The sequence below is a fragment of the Trachinotus anak genome, unplaced genomic scaffold (genome assembly GCF_046630095.1).
Source record: "Trachinotus anak isolate AG129_WGS33_773 ecotype Australia unplaced genomic scaffold, CSIRO_AGI_Tana_v1 ptg000011l, whole genome shotgun sequence".
Lineage (NCBI taxonomy): Eukaryota > Metazoa > Chordata > Actinopteri > Carangiformes > Carangidae > Trachinotus > Trachinotus anak.
Genome location: NW_027273862.1, coordinates 15,006,818 through 15,026,779, shown reverse-complemented (window position 1 = coordinate 15,026,779; position 19,962 = coordinate 15,006,818). Strand labels below are relative to the sequence as shown.

The following is a 19,962-nucleotide window of genomic DNA, read 5'->3' as shown; positions in this document are numbered from 1 at the left end:
TTGTGAAACCAACAAGTGATTAGGTGTTTTTAATTTATCAATCATACAATACAATACAATACAGCATAAAGGAAAAGATTGAACTTAGTAGAACAACAAGTGGTAAAATGTGTTCTTCAATTGGCAGTGTGCACAGTCACATGTTGCAGCGTGATTTTCACCCTCTAGATGGCAGTGAGATAAAGGCTTGAAGAGCTGAGCTTCAGCTCCCGTCCATACAGCCTAATTTACTTGATCTGTCTGTGTTTGTTGGCAGCTTTGATTGTAACTTGCTGAATTGTTCAATGCCATAATGTGAATCTAAACCTGCAACACAGTTCCTCAACTCAAACTTAAAATGTGTAATGTTAAACACCGTGACAATCGTGATAATGTGTTACATGAAGGAGAGAAAGAGGGAGAGGTGGATGAATGGAAAGATAGAGAGCATTGGAGAGAGCGAGGATCCAGATCCTAATCTCATCTGGATTTATTTTTTTTACTCCCAACAGTGTTGCATAATGCCTTAATCCAGGGCTGTCAATCAAACTTACACAACTCTCTCTTCCTCTTCTATGGCGGCTGCCATTCACCACAGCCATCTTTACATTCGGCCAAACAGCAGCTTCTCATGTCAGATTATCACATCTTTAATAATGTAATGAATAAAATTTAACAATTTAAGTAACGTGTGGTCCTAAAATACAGTGTATGACAGCAAAAGTTTGATGTGTGCCTGGAAGAAACGGTTGCCATTATATTAAATCTCATTAGGGATTATTAATCATTGTATTTTGCTAACAAAATAATCCGGTCAAAAATTACATGTTTGCCTTAAAATTGGTCCTTATATTTTGAAAATAATGAACAAGAAACACAGCAATATTTTTCTCTGAATAGAACATGTGACGCGCTTCATGTGTCTTTTGTAATTTAAGGTATCTGTAAAAACACAGCAGAGATTCTGCAGGATTTCTGTCTAAAGACCAGTCACTCTCAGTCTATCATGCTACTTGTTTCTTGGATCATAATAGTAACACATATAACAAAATTCACAGCTTGATGGAAGCTTCAGTTTTCCAAAGAGTCTGTTGTTGTGTGAATTATTTCTGTCGACATTTTCATAATTATAAATATGGCTCAGCTTGATGTATTTTTTAGGCATTTAAAATACCATCAACTGACGCATTTAGAGGGCTGTTGTATCTGTCCTGATTTATATATGTAACTCTAAAATGAATGTAGTTTTCAGATTGTTTTAGGGTTGGGTCTTATTTATTATGATCAAATATTTGCTGATTTAAATCAAAATCTTTGTCAGTTGTAATGTTTGCATTTTATTGAGGCTTTCTTCTTTTATCCGCTTATGTTTAGGCAACATTTAACAATAAAATAAATCTTAGTTTTTTTGTTAAATTAATAAAAAAAGTGAAAACATATTTGTTTTTCAAAGTAAGGTACTGGAAAAACTTATTATTGTTAGTTATTGTTAGGGTATTAGTACCAAAAAGAATCAAACAGTATTCAAAACTCATACTCTACAGCTAGTGTTAAAATAAAATATCCACATTTTCTTTGTCCTGATGCTACAGTATACACCGCATCTAAGTTGGAAACATGAAAATGTGAGTGCAGCAAACTGAGCATACAGCTGAGAGGTGCATTAGGCTTTCTATAAATGTTTTGATCCTTTTGTTTTGGCCATTAAAATGGATTATTATTGGAAATTCAGTGTAGCTACTGTGACTTAGGCTGAACCCCTTTGTTTTCCATGAGAGCATTTTCAGCCACCACACGGGGCGAGCGTTTTCATATAGTCTACAAATGTTTTTTTTGGTGCAGTATCACTGAAACTGTATGCAGATACACTTGAGTGACCTTGACATAGCCAGTATGTCCCTACAACCTGATTTGGAATAATACATATGTAATAAACTGCCTATAGAGGACTGTATCTGAAGATGACACCACTTTTTTTTTAGCGGAAAAACTGCACTGTGGTCTGCGAAAATGTGAGTGAACTATCAGAAAACAATGGGAAAGTCGCACGTGTAGGTCAAACAGAGTCTGTGATTCACAAGAGCACAATGGGTTGGAAAACTCAAGGGTCAGAACACATCCTACTTTGAGCTTCTTGTGCAATGAAGCAACCAGGTAAGAAAGTTCCTGGTCAGCAGGGATGTTGCTGGTAGGAGAATGATTAGTGCAGCACTAGACACATCTGTGTGGGATGGTTGTTAGCAGGAGGACTCTCTTACACACACCTTACAGAGTTTAATGCTTCAGCTGCAGTAAAAACATCATATAGAAGCTTGGAGACTAAGATAACATCAATCCTCTTGCAGGACGTTTTGAAGGCAGCATAAGGTTGTGGGTCAAAGACAATGCAGTTGCACGATGATTTTACAGTATTCACTTACTACATGGTCAAAAAGTATGTGGACATAATAAGTATGTGGAATTGAACATTACACCAATATGTGACTGATAATCATGCTGCGATAAGGGCCTCCGCAACATTTTGGAAACATGTCTTACGTCCAGCTTGATTGATTCTGAGCAAGGTAAGAATGTAAAACCAAACAAAACAACCAACCAACCAACCAACCAACCAACCAACCAAACAAACACTTTTGCTGAGCTAATACAAATGTTTCTGGTAAGACTCATGGTTTGAAATGCTGCCAAAGTAGCTCCCATGATGTATTGATACATGGCAGCGGCCTCTGACACAGACAGATTATTCTGCAGTTAATGGTTGTTTTAAGCTGCAGATTAACAATGGGTTACCATTCCTCCTGTGTCAGTATACAGATGTGAACCAGGACTTATACTAATGCACGTAGTGTGAGCCATCTGGGGGGTGTAGCAGGGGATTTGGAGGCTGAGAGCGAGAGGGCAGGGATGTGAGACAGGCTCCCAAGTAAGGAAAGTTGGGAATAAGGTAGATGGTTTACAGTCACCCATCTTTAAACAGAGTATGCATGTAATTTTGATTCTCTGTCTCTGTCTAGTCTTAAGTTTAGACTGTTTAACACATGACAGTGCTCCCCCTCATGACCCACATAGCTTTAGATGATTCTCACATGGGCTGCTGCTATTCTCAGAGGGTGCTCTGTATCTATGCTGGACTCCCAGGTGGGATGGATTGTCTCATCCTCACTGGGACGTCATCCATCTGTCCACATGAAAAAGAATCCTCCTGACACCTCTGATTATATTTCCTTCCACTGTCATTAGTGAGAAACCCCTTGTTCAATAGTAAAGCCAGGTTTTTGCAGCAGATAGATGTGCATGAACGAGGCAGAGATGATTCCTGAGTGCATAGAGGAATCAATGCTAGTCCATATGCTATATATTTTTTATACATTTTTCAAATAAACGTTCTAAATACTGAAGACCGGAAATGAGATCGTTCTAATCCAGTGTGCTGTGTTGTGATGTTTTCATTGGTCTGCTGCATCCAAGCTCTCTATGCCTCTTGCCTTGTGCCCCTCCCCAGTACACATGCTTCCACACACACACACACACACACACACACACACACACACACACACACACACACACACACAACATCCTCTTACTCTCTGCAATGCATCGGCCCCTTTTACTGTTAATCCAGCCGGGTTGTGCCTCTGTGCATTGCTGTACTTTTGCAATCTGATGAATTCCCAGTGGATGGCAGGACACAACACATTTTAAAGCACAACTTTATACTGTTTGGATTCACAGTCAGCAGAAGCTTCACATCAGAGCCTCAGATTCAGAGGGGACTCAGCTCCACGGGACTCTGCTGAGCCAAATGATGAAGTCCCAACTGGGCACCGCAACTATGCTGCTGCTGCCCATCGCTCTCTGCCTTGGTAAGGATGTCTTTTTACTCTCCAGTTATTGTCTGACTGTGTTGTGTGTGTGTGTGGTTGTGTGTGAGAGTATGTGCATTTAAATCCTCTGGGAAAAGTTTAACAGTGCTGAGTTTGCTTTGCCTGTCTCATTTTGAGCATTGTTTTTACAGTTTTTTTCCTCATAAAAAACATCTCTTCTCTTCAGTTAGGAGCTCAGGTTGATTAGAAGAATTTCAGCAGGTTTCTTAGAAAAAGTCCAAGGTAGTTAACATGACCGATAAAAGATATTTCATTCAGCTTATTCTGAAACTGAGGAGAGAAAGCTTTTACAAATGCACTTACCTTAATGAAATGCTCGCTGTCCTCTCATGTTCTGATTGTCTCTCTCTCTCTCTCTCTGTGAGTGTACGTGTGTGTGTGTGTGTGTGTGTGTGTGTGTGCAGTTGGTTGTACAACATCATGTATTTGGGTGTGAATTGTGTTATATTTTCGAGGGTTTTGCGAGTTTTTTTTTCCAGGAAAAAAAATTATGATCAGAATAACTAAACATTTTGCAGGCAATAAAATCATAATGAAAAAATGGCAGTAGGATATAGTATAAATTAACTAACCACGTGTATTCATACATGGTTAGATTATGTACTGTAAAGATGATTACAGTAAAGTTTATCTATCAAAGTGATTTCTAAGATGATTTTATGGCAGGTGGTTCCACAGTCTGAGAGTTGTGGATGCAACGGCTAGCCTCTGGTTTCTACAGTGTGGCCAAAAGTATGCGGATATCCCCCATCCCCTTTAGGTCTGGGGGTGTTTTCAGTTCAAATTAAGGGAAATATTACTGTTGCAGCATATAGAGATGTTTGTCAAAATAGTGTACTATAAAACTCAACTCAATCTTTTGGGTGTTGGATCAAAAAACAATTTAAATGTAGATCTCAGATAAAAGATCATCACATGATAGCTCATAATGTGTGCCAGTTCACAATGCCAGTGCCCGATGAATATCTCTGTTGGGTCAAAATCTTGCTCTGGCAAATTTTTAGGTTTCAGAGAACACCATTTCCTGTTTCAACGTACCATAAAGAAGGTCCATAAAGAAATTGTTTCTCAGTTTGTGGTGGAAGAACTTATCCAGCCTGCACAGAGCCAGGTCTTCAGGGATGAACTTGAATACAAACAAAAAGGCACGAAGCTGGCCACCAACATCATTGGATGTTGATATTTGGTTGAAATGTAGATTGTGACACCAGGTTACCAAAATTCAGTCATGACTTTGTCTAATATCAAGAGAAATTTGATGTAGAATATTGATTTATGTTGTGTTGTTAGGTAACCGAATCCAAACATCTCATGCCAACGTCATCTTGACATATAATGTCACTGTAATCGGTGATCTTTCCTGTGAGCTTGTTGACCTACAGTATTGGGTGTTCATTCATCATTATCATTCATCATTAATCGTAAGGTATGGTGACCAAAAGCTAATGTCTGCTAAATGTCTCAATGTCAGTTAGCCAAAGTTTGGTTTTGACGTCATCCCGATTTTCATTTCAGGCTAACATTAGAGCTGTCAGAGTTGTCACCAGGAACCAACCTCTTGTGGAAAGCCTGAAACCAAAAGAGTGGAAACTATTACAGCAGCAGATTAATGTCCACGGTGTGACGAATCCCTCAAATTCAAGTGTCCACATACTTTGGCCATTTGCACCTCTGACCTTGGAACAGCTTAACCAAGGCTGCCGACAACTGGCTTTGTTCAGAGACGTCTTCAAGACCAATAACAAAACAGCTGTATGGGTCCAGTGCACAGGGAGGAATCTCACTCAAACATACATTCACCAGATATCCTCTGTCCCAAATCAGTGTTTCAATATTCCAGTCAAACCTTGTATCACAGCTTCTCAGAATCTTTTTAGTGAAAACTAAAAACCAATTTTAGGGATGTGTTATGTATGAGCTGATCAATGCACTCAGACAGCTCACACATGGTTTTGTGGTCCTACACTGAATTTGGCTTTGAGGATGTATAATCCCTCCAGATGAATGGAATACAACATATTTCTGTATTTGTTTGATCCGACTAAGCACCGGATGGATCATGCCATAAACATTGTGTTTCACTTTACAAGATTGTGGAGATTTTATTTCTCTCTCTCATCCCCATTTTTTTAAACATACACACAATGTTTAAAAAGTCCCCATAAAACATTCACTTATTAATACCAGTTGTGATAAAACTATCTTGGTATGGCATTGACATATAGTTTTCTCTTGTCTTTTCCTTCCCAGCGGGCTTGGTCCCTGTGACTTTCGGAGCTGCAGTTCCTGTTTCATGTGGTTCCATCTACAAGAGTTTTGCTCAGTGTTTACTCACACTTGGGGATAGTTTGGTGGAAACACAAAAAGACCAGAGCACACAGGACATCGATGCAATTTGCAGGTGTGTATGTGTCTGTCTGTCTCTGTAGTAACCACCCAGTCACGCTTATTTCAAATTGTTTAAGTTGTAATTCTTAAAGAGGCTCTATTTTGTGTTAATGCTGGTACTATTATAGTTAGCAGTATGGCAGTAACACAGTACCTTGTCATTCTGTTTGTCAGTCCACCACTTTGGTCCAAATTAAATTATTTCAACAACTATTGACTGGAGTGCCATGACTTTTTTGCACAGAAATTCAGGGTCACCAGAGGATGACCACTGTGAGATGGACATTATTTTGGCTTTTAGTGGATTCTCACGTCTAAACACCTGCAAAACTAATCACATTCCCATCAGCCTCAGCTATACTTTCTGATTTGTGTAATTGAAAAAAATGCTCGCATGCTTTCTAACACACTAGACTAAGGATGGCGAGAATGTTAAATGTTATACCTGCTAAACATCAGCATGTTAGTATTGTCATTTTGAGCATGTTGGTATTTAGCTCCACCTCACAGAGCTTGGTAAGCTCTCAGTATTGTTATGTTTAAAGTGGATGTCAATGTTTGCTTGTAGTGACGAACCAACTTATTGTGAATTATCACCCCTGAGTGACCCTGAGGTGTCCAGATGGGTTTGTGGCCTGCAACATTATTGTTTTAGATCAGACTCTTTGGTCTCATCAGTGTTCACATCCAGCAGCTCAGCTGTTTGCAGAGAAAACATCTTCTCCTCTCCTTTAAAAAAACATGATCCAATTACACAAGCTTTTCTTCTGTTGCAAATCTGTCAGAGTACCTGCAGCATGTTTACTGCTCCCAAATAGAACCTGCATCTTTAATTCTCTAACTTGAGAGAGTACTTTAACACCATATAATTTCACTGCCCTCTCCTAAAGCTGTTTCTGTTAGAAGTGGTCAGAGGTGTGCTCTGTTGCACCTGCAACCACACCCTACAGTGCGTCACAGGTTCCTGCAGTACATCACTGCAGCAGCATGAAGAGTTAAACCACTGGAAGTCAGGAAAAACAAGATTTTTAAGAGCGTTATTTACTCTTCAACATCTGCACAGGTGTCAACTGTATATGATCTCATCACTGTATTATTGTAGTTTACTTACTCCACATACTCTCTTGGTGAAAAATGCAATACAGTCACAATATTACTAAACTTAACAATGACATCTCTTCCTGTCCTGGTTCCTTGAAGGTCCTGGAATGCGTTCCACGTGTGTGCTAACTCAGCTCTGGCCGGCTGTCCCGGAGAGCCAGCAGCTGTCTGGGAGTCTCTAAGACAAGAGTCTAGGAAGACTCAGTTTTCTGGAAACCTCTACGACATGTGTGCCAGCCGCACCACCCTCCCATCTAGTACTGTGCCTGCACAGCAGAGCCCCCCCACCTCTGACCAGACCAACCAGGAAACACTGAAAGGGCAAACATACAAGCACAGCCCGGCCCTCGGCACACTCTTGTTCCCTGTGTGCAGCACGCTTCTAGTTCTGCTCAGGAGTTAGTTAGCTGATCAATCAGTGAGCTGGTCATCAGAGAGTCCTCCGCCCCCTACGATCCAAACACATGACTGTGCACACTCTTCACAAGTCAGACTTGTCATGATTACATTTTGATCCTTAATCAGGTTTTTAGAAACTAATGAAGTATTTGGTTCAGTGTTTTTCACATGGACAATGTGGTATATCTACTGTATTTAACTCATCAAATCATTACTGGTATGATTTTACATGCTTTGTCCTCGGAGAGGACAAAAAGGACAGAAATATTTAAATGATCCATACTGGTTTTTGCTTAAATGTGTCACTTTCTTAGGTCCGTGGACTGGACGTATCCAGTCCAAGTGTTAAATTAAATTCACGTCACATACTATTGCTCATGGTCGTACTATTTCTGTCTGGAGTAACAAACTGTTTAATCCAGGGAGAGACGAAGAAGGCCCTCCCATTACTGAGATGTCTTAACTGAAAGAAAAAGCTTGCCAATAAGCTAATAGTAGTAGTATAAACCTCAATTTTTATCGGTACTACAGTACATCAGTAATACAGGGTGATTTTAGGACAAGAGAGAGTTGAGGGATTTTTTTTTAATGGCAGGGGTTCAGATCTGTTTGTGATCCAATCAGGTGTGACCCAGTGGAGAGTATTATCACAAAACAGTGTCTTAGTGCAGACAGTTTAATTCATCACTGTGTATGACTGGTTTAAGGTTGGAAAATTAGATTCGTGTGTGGAAGGATTCTTTGCAGTGTGTGCATGTTGTTACTTAATTTTATGACTTGTTTAAAATTGTGTCATATCATGTGACTCCTCTCAGTGGTTTTCCTGTCCTTTTTAAGCAGTTATATTGTATGTTGCTTTTTCTACTCTGAACTGCTGGTTACAGTAAAGCTTTACTTTAATCAGTTTGATAACTTTAGGCATCCCCTGTGGGCCAAATAAAAAGGCAAAGCAAGGCAGGGCAAATTCATTTGTATAGCACATTATCATACGACAGAGCATCCACAGCTCAACAAAACACATAGGACAAAATAATACAATAAATAATTACAATGTACTAAAAAGCATAAAGACAGTACATGCTAAGTGCATAGGTCAGTGGTGGGAAGAAGGAGAAGTGTTCCCAGATTTCATCCTTATAACATTAACAGTTGCTGTAATGTTATTTAATGTTAATGTATAACTTTTCTTTTATACTGAGCCAGCCCACTGGATTTTATTTACTGGTTTTCACATTATCAATGTATTTGCTCTTTCATTTTCTGGTTTTGTTTTTGGTTATTTGCATTATTTATTTTTTCTTCACAGCATTATAGAGTGGCACATGCCTCTTTGGTTCACTCTAATTTTTAACCTGACAAGAAATTAAATTAAAAGTTATGCTGACAGACACAATACAGAGTTTTTTTCCCCTCAAACCGCAACTATTGCTTTTCTTGAAGTTGTGTGTTTCTATGTCGGTTTTGTGTCTAATCTTAATACTCTTAAGCTGTTTCATAACAGCAGAATCATAAGTAGATTAATCTCATCTGTCTTTATTCATCCAGTGTAGCAGGTTGCACCTCGAAACCCTTGAAAACAGTGCCTCAGAGCCTGGAGGATGAATACCGTGAATGGAAAATGTCAATGATAATGATTGGCTGTGCGACAACGGCATGTCATAAAGAATGACTTGAACATGATGCGAGCAGGTGTGACAACTGGAGGTCAGAGGAGATAACTTCATTACTGCAGCATGCTGAATTTATAAGAAGTTATTGCAGTGGTCACTTAAACTGCAGGTGGATGTTCTGCTTTATATTCGTGTTTCACCAAAGGTCACCAAAAAGCATGTTTAATAGCTGATTTAAATACTGCTGTTTCATTCACTTCCCAGCTTTAGGCTTGTAGGGCTGATTCCAGTTGCACTTTGCACATGACTGTGGTATCTGACTCTTGTTTTGAGCTGAAATCAATCAGACTAAATGTCAAAAGTCTCTGGCTTTGTCTACTTTTTGCTAACAGACTACATGTTTAAAATCCAGATTATAACCCTGATTTGGCTGCAACTACTGATTTTCAATACCGTGCACAATCTGCGCAAAACATGGCAGGTCACCACGGAGACAGAGAGAGGGATTCAAATCTGACTGAGCCTCAGGCAGAGCTTTCATGTTTGTATTGAGATTGATTCTTAAGTATGAAATCTTAAAAAAAAACAACTATATAATGGTGTTGTGGTTTGAGTAGGAATTTGAAGGCAGTTTTTGTAGAAGTGTAAACATCCGCAAACATCAATTACGAGTCTGTTAGAATTTCAAAAAAATGTGTCCTCCCATCTTTTGCAGCAGGCGTTTCACTATCTTTTTTTAAACAATCACAAGCTAATTAAAGGCAGTGAATTAAATAATTATCACCTCAGCATCGTTGAGGTCTCTGAACTGAATTAAATTTCTTTCAATTATTAAATTCAAACAGAATCCGATGAAACAAAATCACAATTCAGTCCGATAATTGGGCTAAATAGATAATGAATACATAAATAAAAAACAGCCCAGTGTTGCTCTCTTTACATCTTTTTTATGACAGTCTATCACGTCAACATAATTTTGTAATGTCATGTCATGATGATCATCATCTTGTTTTTATTCTACAGTTTTACATGGGTAACTTCATTAAAAATTGATAAGGCCTTTTCTTTACTTTTTTGTGTTGAAATCCTGAGATATTTCTGAAAACAGTACATGCCTGGAGGATCAACTACTAAGTCTTTGAACTGTCCCCAGAACACCTTGGCTCACTCTAATCTCTCTTTGTCCTGTATTTCACTTCAGAAAATCTGCAACATCACCATGAAATCTTTTTAAGGTGCTCCAAAGCATTCTGCATCCAGCTGTTGAAATGTTTAAGATACAGCAAAGGTTTATTTATTTATTTATTTATTTTTTCTTAACAAAGATATTCATCCTCTCTGAAACTGAATGAGATGGAGAACAGCATTCATGGGATTTTGACCAGTGCCCTCTGCTCTGCAACAGATGGTGTGTACAATATAATATGGCTGGGATTATGAATCCCATGCGTAGTAGATAGTACAATCAAATATAGATGACCAGGACTTTATTTTACCAGAAAATAAACAAATGCTGCAAACCTATAAGCTGTGCTGCCAAGAAATTCTTCATATGATTCTTCTTATTTCTTCACTCTGACGCCCTGTTTTTGATCTCTGTGTCAAAATCTAGTTTTAAGACTTTCTGTTTGTTTGTTTTTTGTGCTTGTGTGTTGCACATTCTAAATAAATAAAAAATAATAATATTACAGAAAAAGACAAATTATATAGGTTGTGAGGACAGTGGGAAGAACAGGCGGGCCAGTTTTTCCCTGTAGACCCCCAGCAGGTAAATCCATGTTAATGCACACATGTGGTACATGTGTGCATTTTTCTTACTAGTCTATTACTTAGTTATGCTTTTAGATGTTTATTTATCTTATAATAGCTTGTATAATAGGTAATAATATATAATATACTATGTTATTTCTTTGGTTTAGCAGTAGGCCTGCTACTTCATCTGTACATCAGAGAGACAGACATAAGGGGAGAGCGGGAGAGGACACAAGCAAATATACTCACTTCACTGTCAAATTTATCACCTCAGAGTGAAATGTTTAATAGTCAAAATACCCAGTTAGACCACGTGGGTCGTGGGTGCAGGCCCATATATTTGCATGGCTGCCCAATCACTGGGTTTGATCCTTGAGAAGCTGCAGGATGAACCAAACACCTGGGCTGCTTTGGAAAATTTAGTTGTACACGAAATCTTTGCAGAAAAGCAGCTGTCAAAGCTTCTAGTCCCGGTTTTTGTGAGTCTCGGAGCTGGTACGGGATCATGGAGGAACTGGCCCGGGAGAGCATCAGCCTGCTGGCCCGGTCTGCGTCCCATGCGGATCCTCCGCGGCTCGGATCCTTCGGCGCCGTGTTCATCATGCTGAAGTCTGCGCTGGGAGCCGGGCTCCTCAACTTCCCCTGGGCTTTCCAGAAGGCGGGGGGAGTGACAACAGCCATCACTGTGGAGATGGTGAGTGCAGCATCAGGCTCCTGGAAAACGAACCCACTCCTGGTGTTATTGTAGGCTATCATTCAGGAAAAAAATGTTTGTATGTCGTGCAGCCACTATTTCAATGTAATAACTTGTAACTTTAGATGCTAGTTTTTATTGACGTGTAACTTTAAATATCTGGCTATTCGGGGGGGTTTGGGGTTAGTTTTGTGTATGCACTCTATAGAGTCAGCACTCTCCCGTCTCTCCTTGGTGTGAAAGAGGCTCATCTTTTTCACAGGTGAGCTCTAATGAAGCTTTCAGTTTTGGTGAGGATGGATGTGGGGCCCACATGGGCTTTCCAAGAATAAGCCCAGGGGCCCAAGAGGTCCCGGGGGCCCTATAAGCAGGAAACTCTGTTTGAAGTGATGACTCTTTCTGGAGAGTCAGAGAGCTCAGTGTCAATCACTTGTTTAGCTCCTGATCCCAATTCAAGTCCTTTTATTTATCCTTCTATTGGATATTACTGATACCAATTTGTATTTTTTGTGCGTCTTTACAAAAATACAGTGACTGCATTCAAACATACACTATAGTACACCTACACTGAAATTAGTGATGTTAATGTGTACAATATGTCAATCTGCTGTGGCACCAAGCCTTAGAAAGAATTTGATCTGAAACAATTAATAAATCAGAGTTGATTGCCAGAAAGTGATTCAGTAACTATTTTAATAGTCAAATATTGCTCTTGAAGATGTATGTATTAATATTGTTTAAACCTTTATTCTTTAAGTTTATTGTTTTTTTGTTGTTTTTTTTAACTATGTTTTTGAACCAAATGATTCATTTATTACTTGAGAAAATAATCTTCATATTATTTGTCACTGGAAATTAGCTGTAGGAAACGATATGTTTATGCTGATGAGGTGCAGGAGGATGGGGGGGCATCCTCCTCCCTTAATATGTCTGTGCCTGAGGGCCCCACCATCTAATAATGGGCCAATATCAGCCCAGTCTGTGAGTGAAGACTGAGGTTGTGCTCGTCTCCTTGATGTCCTGGCAGGTATCCCTGGTATTCCTCATCAGTGGTCTGGTCATCCTTGGCTATGCCTCATCTGTCAGCAGACAGAAAACCTATCAGGATGTCGTGAGAGAGGTGTGTGGACAAGCTGTGGGTCAACTCTGCGAGGTCTGTTTCTGCTTCAACCTCTTTATGATATGTGTTGCCTTCCTGGTGGTGGTGCAGGACCAGCTGGAGAAATGTAAGAACCAGATTAACCATGAATTATGTTATTTTAACAACATATCATCTGTCATTACTTAAAACGGACTGTGTTGTTCATGCGTATAGTTTACATGCTTCTTCTTTTACAAACTCTTTCCTCCTCTTGTGAGTGTGTTGGACATGCTTACTGCTTCATACTACATACATGGTTATTCTTCATCATGTAAACATTTGGTGAATCGAAACTTAGAGTATGAAGGTGTCAGTAGGATTGATACCAACAAAACTAGGTCAAAACCTGTATGGCCTCACCGTGTGAAAAGTCTATAAATTTACATTTAAATCTAGTGACAAAGGCGCTAAATTGGCCACACTGCCTGTAAATGCCCCCTGTAAACAGAAACTGTATGGGCCAAATCATTTTGAAAGAGCTATGGCCAATGGGGAAACATACAAGTATCAGTGTCTTTATTGCTTATCAGTGATTCTGGTCCTGGTGTTTCTCGGTGTCAGATCCCCCCAAAAAAATGTTGCATTGTCCACCCCTAATATAACATGATCAAAAAACTCAACAGCACAAAAAACAAACAAATAAACAAAAAACACCCACAACAGTGCTAGTTACAGGTGGTGATATGTGGCCTGTCCTACAGATCAGGCTCTGGACTTGGGGTTTTACCTTCCTTCTAAGGCCACAGCCAATAATGTTCCTGTACAGGTCCATTTCAAGTCCTAACGCCAATTAGGTATTCCTTTGTGTTGACTTTACACCAGTCCACTCACAAGTCTGAGAAGGAGCAACAACACTAAATGAGGGTCTCTTTGAAGGTTTGCAGAGTGTAGATTGCATTATCAAGACAAGTGCAACTTACCATGGTAAACATTGCCTCTCAGACCCGTCCAGACCAACTTGATATTCTACTTCATATTACATGGTGAAAAGCTTGTTTCAACCTGCGCTTTCCAGACTTTTTTACCTACACACACACACACACACACACACACACACACACACACACACACACACACACACATCTCTGTTAGCAGAACATAACACATGATGTCAGCAAAAACATAAATTAGCAAATATGAATATGTGCTTGACTGGGTCTTAGAGTTCCTGTTAGAAATAAACATGAAAGTGTACCAGGCTCCACCACCATCCTCCTCATACCATCTGTTAATCATCATCAAGCACTGCTCTATTTGTACTCAGCATTTGTTTCTCCAGCATTTGAATGGTTTCATATTATCAAGGCACTCGACTGAGTTTGTGATCAATTTAACAGCCACTTCCCATATCAAAAAAATTAATCTCTCTCAGACCATGAATCATCCGCACTTTAATTTTCATTCCAGCTACTGCTAAGGTAAACGTGACTGAGAGTAGTAATGCATCCCCCTTTCATTTTTCCTTTGTCATTTTGTCATTCTGAAACCCTTCAAATCCCTTTAATGTTTTTGCTCTGTTCCAGTTTTAAACAGAGCAAACAAACAAACAATAAAACAAAAGACATTTGATCAGAAACTGTGCACAGAGCACAGTGCAGATGGAGCACTTAGTGAGATTGTTATGGAGAAGACACTTTATGGATAAACAGGAAAACCAGGCAGCTGGATGGACTCGTAGGCAGGAAGATATCAAAACACACAGGTAGCTGGCATGAGGGGAAACCCTCTGGGACTTAAGTAGACGATCTGACAAGGAGGTGGTGGAAACAACTGGTTGAAGTACTGGCTGGGATCATTAGAAAAATGGGAGCAGGTGGGTGTGAGGGCAGGGGAGCTCAGATGAGTGAGAATTGGAGATGTGTGAGCAGGTTGACCCAGCAATCCGGTGACTGACACAGGGAGCAAAGTCTGAGGACATCTGGTGGGCGGATGGAGGGTGGCAGGGCTGAGGCAGGAATAGTGACAGTGAGGATGCTAGGTCCAGAGGAGGGATCAAGAGAGGTCAGAGACGAACTGTGACAGAGCTTTGAACACACTCGTCATATTCTGTGAATTCATCCACCAACCTCAGAGCTTTTATCTCACCATTAAAAAGTCATAAACTGCATCAGGATGCAAAGTTTAAATGAATGTTGAATGTTGTTGTCCTGTATATTGTTGCCTCCACGTTGCAGCAGATTGATTTTGACTCTTCTTTTGTGTCTCCAGTGTGTATTTCTTTATATGAGACGGTGACTGGGTCGAGTGAGGGAGAAATGCCGTATCACTGGTACACTGACCAACGATTTGCCCTCTTTGTCATGTGCCTCGTCATCATCCTACCACTGTCCATCCCGAAAGAGATCGGCATCCAGAAGTACACAAGGTAGCCTACACAACTCTTACCTGTGGTCAGAACTATGCATCTCGGACTGTACGTTTTTTTTTTGTGACTGAACTGTTTCCTCCTTCCGTCAGTGTGTTGGGGACACTGGCTGCTACATATCTGTGTGTGGCAGTGATTGTCAAATATTACCTGATGGAGAGCCATGCGGTGATAATAACTCCAGAGCACAGCCAAGGGTCAGTAACCCTGCTCTTTAATGGATACATATGTGCAATTAACACTGGCTTTCCACTTAATATGCATCAGTAACTGTCTGTGTGTGTTCGGTGTTTTTAGTGTAGGTTCATGGGCGTCGATGTTCAGTGTTGTGCCAACCATCTGCTTTGGCTTCCAGGTAGGATCATGTAAGAGGTCACCTACACAATATGCCTGATGTTTAGGTGAATTAATATCGAGTTAATGTTGTTCAAATGTGCAAAGAAATATGGGATCAATATCAGACGACTAAACAAGCATGTGGAGCATGCTTCCCACTGTTCCTGTCACATTATGACTGGTTGAGGTTTGCAAGGTTAAGCTCACAACATACTCACTTGTCAGACTCTGTGTAAACAGGAGACCTATGAACCCCCTCAAAACAAAACACTCTCATTAATCTGTGTGTCTGCATGTGTTTGAAGTGCCATGAAGCCTGTATAGCAATCTATAGCAGCATGGAGAACCAGAAGCTCTTCCACTGGGTGGTCATCTCTGTGGTCTCCATGTTCTTCTGTCTGCTCATCTACACTCTGACTGGTGAGTTCACCAAACCAAACTTCAGTTCAGCGTGGGCTCATCTGAAGCTGCTTATCATATCCACCCTCTCCATCTCCAGGTGTGTACGGCTTCATGACATTTGGACGAGCTGTCGCCTCAGATATCTTGATGTCATATCCAGGAAATGATGTGGTCATGATCATTTCCAGACTCCTTTTTGGAATATCAATTATCACCATCTATCCTATCATCCTACTCCTGGGGAGGTAAGCGCCACCAGCGTTGAGTTGTTCTGTATAACTGGTGAGCTTACATATGTGTGTCTTTTAATATGGTGTCTCTCTGCTGTGTGTGGAAAAGATCAGTTGTCCTGAACCTGATGTTACGAATTCAAAGGCGTCGTCGGGGAATTGTCACTCACTCGTTTGAGAGTCGCTGCAGAGTTGTTTTAACTGTGATCTGGATCACCATCACTCTTCTCATCGCCATGTACGTCCCTGACATGGGCGAGGTGATCAGTGTCATTGGAGGAATCAGTGCCTTCTTCATCTTTATCTTTCCTGGTATGAAAACAACCTTAACTTAAATATGTGTGTGCATCTGTGTTTGTAATAACGTCATCAGATTTGTATGGACATGGATGTGTTTTTATACATTCATATTCATATTCATACTCTTATTTTGAGCTTGTCAGTAGAACATCTGAATTGCAAGATTGCAACTAATGAGTATTTTCATTATCAATTAATATGCCAGTTACTTTCTTGATGGATTATTTGCTCTATAGCATAAAAGCAAATAGAAAAGAATGTCTATCACAAAGTCTTGTTTTGTCCATATGACAATCCAAAACCCAAAATGTTTGGGCTGATTAATCAACTAATCGTTTCACTCCTAAACTGGACTAACCTATATTAAAAGATGCTACAACACAAATAAAGATTGATTGGTTCGAAATTTGGTGTGTGTGCTTGTCTGTTTCAGGTCTTTGCTTGGTGTTCACAATGCAAACTGAAACTGTGACTCCAAGAATCAGGTGAGTGAATGCTTGACTGGGTCATATGTGCTGGACATTATTTTGGCAACAATTTATTTTACACATGCATAATTTCTGAATTACTTCCTAAAAAAAGACATTTTCTGAAAAGAACTTTGTAATTTGTTACTAATTGTGAGTAAAATAGAGGCAATGTACCGCTGGGATACTTCCTTCTAATTAATTAATATCAACTGCCAGCGACAGTCACTGAGACAGTTCACAACAGGTGAGTTTCAAATAATGAATGAATATTGACTTTGGTTTAAATTGGAGATTTCAAGATAAGAAATATTTTCCTGAAAATTAGTATATTATTTTGTCCAGGAACATTTCTTGGGCTTTCCTTATTAGGAAACTCAAAAAATAAAGTGTTATTGATTTTTTTTGTAGAAATCAAACTAAAGCCACTTGGGCGTTAGTTTCCAGAGTAGATTTTATCTACTCTAAGAATTACTGTTACGTAGAAGGTTCATATTGTTGATGCCTGTTTTTTTAATTCATTGCAGGATGATTTTAACAGTTTGGGGAGTCATAACCATTGTAGTTGGAGTCTTCATCTTTGGACAGAGTACAACCATCGCTGTCATGGAGCTTCTTCACAAATTCTGAATTTCACCACCATTATCACCACTGTCTGGAGCAGCTGCTTCACTGTGACGCTTATCTCGTTTTGCACAACTTCATGTTGCATTTGGAAAGGTGGTTTTTAGTTGTATATGTGATCTTTTATCCAGAGGCCTTGATTTAAAATATATTTACTATGTGAGACTGTAATATTTTCATTTGTGTGATGCATAAATATTGAATTTGAACGGATTTTTTCAGTGGACAGTTATATTAAATTAAAAAAAACATATTTAATTGTTAAGTGTGTATAGAAATAAACATATTTATGTTTGAATGTATGTATTTTATTGCTTTTTGTTTGCTCTATCAATAATATATCTACTATATATTGTCTGTTTGAGACTTTATTTGTGTTCGCAAAGCACTGCCAGGGGGCAGTATAGCACCACTGAGGAATTATTTATTTATTTATTTACATTGTTCCATAAATCCATTCATATATGTGCAGAAGGGGTACTGGAAACACAGATAACAGAAAAGCCAGTTGAGAATGAGAATAAGTATGCCATGTCTGAGTGAACAAAAAAAACCAAAACTTTTTAATATTAACAGATAGATTCATTGTCCTTGGAATAGGTGTCTACATTTATGATAAAATGAGATATTGTTTTTCTTAGAAGTACATTATTCTTATCCCTTCTTTGCATTTCTCAGCTCTGTTTTTCCATTGACCTCCACATGGCCAGATCCATATGAGTGACCATCTGCAGCTTTCCTTGAGCACAGAGGGATGGCTGGGGTGTGCTGAAAATCACTGTTTATCGACTTCAAGCTTAAGGGAGTTATGGCACATTGCCTGTGAGTGTGCACATGCTTACACATGTGTGAGAGTATGAGTGAGTAATGATTTACATTAAACGCAGAAAACGGGCGTCATATCTGTGCCTGGAGAGGTCTGCTTAAAGGCAACAAATCAACCATGCTAATTTCACAGAAATGTGTGGGAGATTTGCATACTGTAATTATCTGTCTGAACACACACAAAGTGATTCAGAACATCTTTCAAAAATGGACCATCTAGGAAAACACACAGCTGCTCCTTATCAGCGCTTTAGTTATGCAATAGGTTTTTTTCATCTCGTGCAGCTTTAATGTCCTTAAGGGCAAACCTCAAACGGTGATACTCTACTTGTGTTTAGCCTTTGGGATTATATCTCAACCTTCTGGCTATATGACTAAATCCACTAAATGCAGTGAAAATAAATCACTGAAAATCATATAGTCCACAAACTCCTTGTTGGATTCTGCACTCACTGTAAACTGGCCCACAGGTTTGTAGAGGCAACTCAGCAGTTCTAGGAAATACAGCCATATAGCATACAGCTATCAAGATCTTAGTACGCCAGTCAGTTTTCTGTTTAATGCATTTAGACTTTTCTGCCAATGCACTACTTGTCACAGTTCTGAGTTCACTACGACATTGTTTCATGTCATACCAAAAATGACAAAACAAAAACAAGAGTCTACAGCCACACTAGCTTCTCTCTGAAGCTGTGCGATGACACTGGTGTCTTGAGCTGCAAGCTCATGCTAGTATGATAACATGTTTAACATGTTAGCATGATAACATTTGCTAATTTTGTAGTGTTGAGCAGATTGTAGCAACTGAAGCTGATGGGAATGTCGTTAGTTACAGGTATTTGATAATAAGATAATAAACCAAAGAATAGAAGAAAACCAATCGAAATTTTACCTTTTGATACTGGAGACATGAATATGTGTCTCACACTTTATGACAGTCCATCCAATTGTCCTACTATTGAGGTATTTCACTCTTGACTAAAGCGACCAACTGACTGATGCTGCCATCACTAGACCGATGCCGCTAGCACGGCTAAAATCATCCATTATTCTCTGCATTACAATATCTTTTCATTTTCCTCGGCCTCTGAAAACTCATTTCCCAACCTCATTATTATGCTGTCCCCTGTAGCCACTTTGTTATTGAAAGATTACTTGTAATGTAGGCTTCTTGCGGTGCTAATTAATGAAATGGCAATTTGTGGCGACGTCCCTTCTAAAGGTTTAATTGTTGCTGATAAGAGCATCAGCAAAAGGCCTGAATGAAAACAGACAGCTGCATGTTATTTATGTTATTATCTGTGTGTGTGTGTGTGTGTGTGTATGTGTGTGTGTGTGTCTGTTTTAAGAACAGGGGAAAAACTATTTTGCGCCTGTTTAATTTACAGATAACTGTCAGTTTTATGATTGTCTGTGTCTTTCTCCATACCACATAGGAAAAAGGATGTTTCTGTATCACTAGTGA

General features: G+C 39.4%; 2 protein-coding genes across 2 annotated transcripts; both read left to right on the top strand.

The window, feature by feature from the left end:
- Positions 1 to 3,581: 3,581 nt before the first annotated feature.
- Positions 3,582 to 9,144, top strand: nrn1lb (neuritin 1-like b). The gene is made up of 3 exons (XM_071490137.1): positions 3,582 to 3,842; positions 6,114 to 6,264; positions 7,452 to 9,144. The coding sequence occupies exons 1-3, from the start codon at positions 3,782 to 3,784 to the stop codon at positions 7,753 to 7,755; spliced, it is 516 nt and encodes a 171-aa protein (XP_071346238.1). The 5' UTR covers positions 3,582 to 3,781; the 3' UTR covers positions 7,756 to 9,144.
- Positions 9,145 to 11,477: 2,333 nt separating this feature from the next.
- Positions 11,478 to 18,022, top strand: slc38a8b (solute carrier family 38 member 8b). The gene is made up of 10 exons (XM_071489066.1): positions 11,478 to 11,807; positions 12,835 to 13,033; positions 15,157 to 15,313; positions 15,406 to 15,510; positions 15,611 to 15,668; positions 15,955 to 16,069; positions 16,149 to 16,296; positions 16,391 to 16,593; positions 17,015 to 17,066; positions 17,576 to 18,022. The coding sequence occupies exons 1-10, from the start codon at positions 11,619 to 11,621 to the stop codon at positions 17,676 to 17,678; spliced, it is 1,329 nt and encodes a 442-aa protein (XP_071345167.1). The 5' UTR covers positions 11,478 to 11,618; the 3' UTR covers positions 17,679 to 18,022.
- The last annotated feature ends 1,940 nt before the right edge of the window (positions 18,023 to 19,962 follow it).

Coding starts and splice junctions, on each gene's coding strand:
- nrn1lb (XM_071490137.1), top strand. CDS start 3,782: ATGATGAAGTCCCAACTGGGCACCGCAACTATGCTGCTGCTGCCCATC. Junction 3,843..6,113: donor GCCCATCGCTCTCTGCCTTG/GTAAGGATGTCT, acceptor TTTCCTTCCCAG/CGGGCTTGGTCCCTGTGACT. Junction 6,265..7,451: donor GACATCGATGCAATTTGCAG/GTGTGTATGTGT, acceptor GGTTCCTTGAAG/GTCCTGGAATGCGTTCCACG.
- slc38a8b (XM_071489066.1), top strand. CDS start 11,619: ATGGAGGAACTGGCCCGGGAGAGCATCAGCCTGCTGGCCCGGTCTGCG. Junction 15,314..15,405: donor GGCATCCAGAAGTACACAAG/GTAGCCTACACA, acceptor TCCTTCCGTCAG/TGTGTTGGGGACACTGGCTG. Junction 15,669..15,954: donor CCATCTGCTTTGGCTTCCAG/GTAGGATCATGT, acceptor ATGTGTTTGAAG/TGCCATGAAGCCTGTATAGC.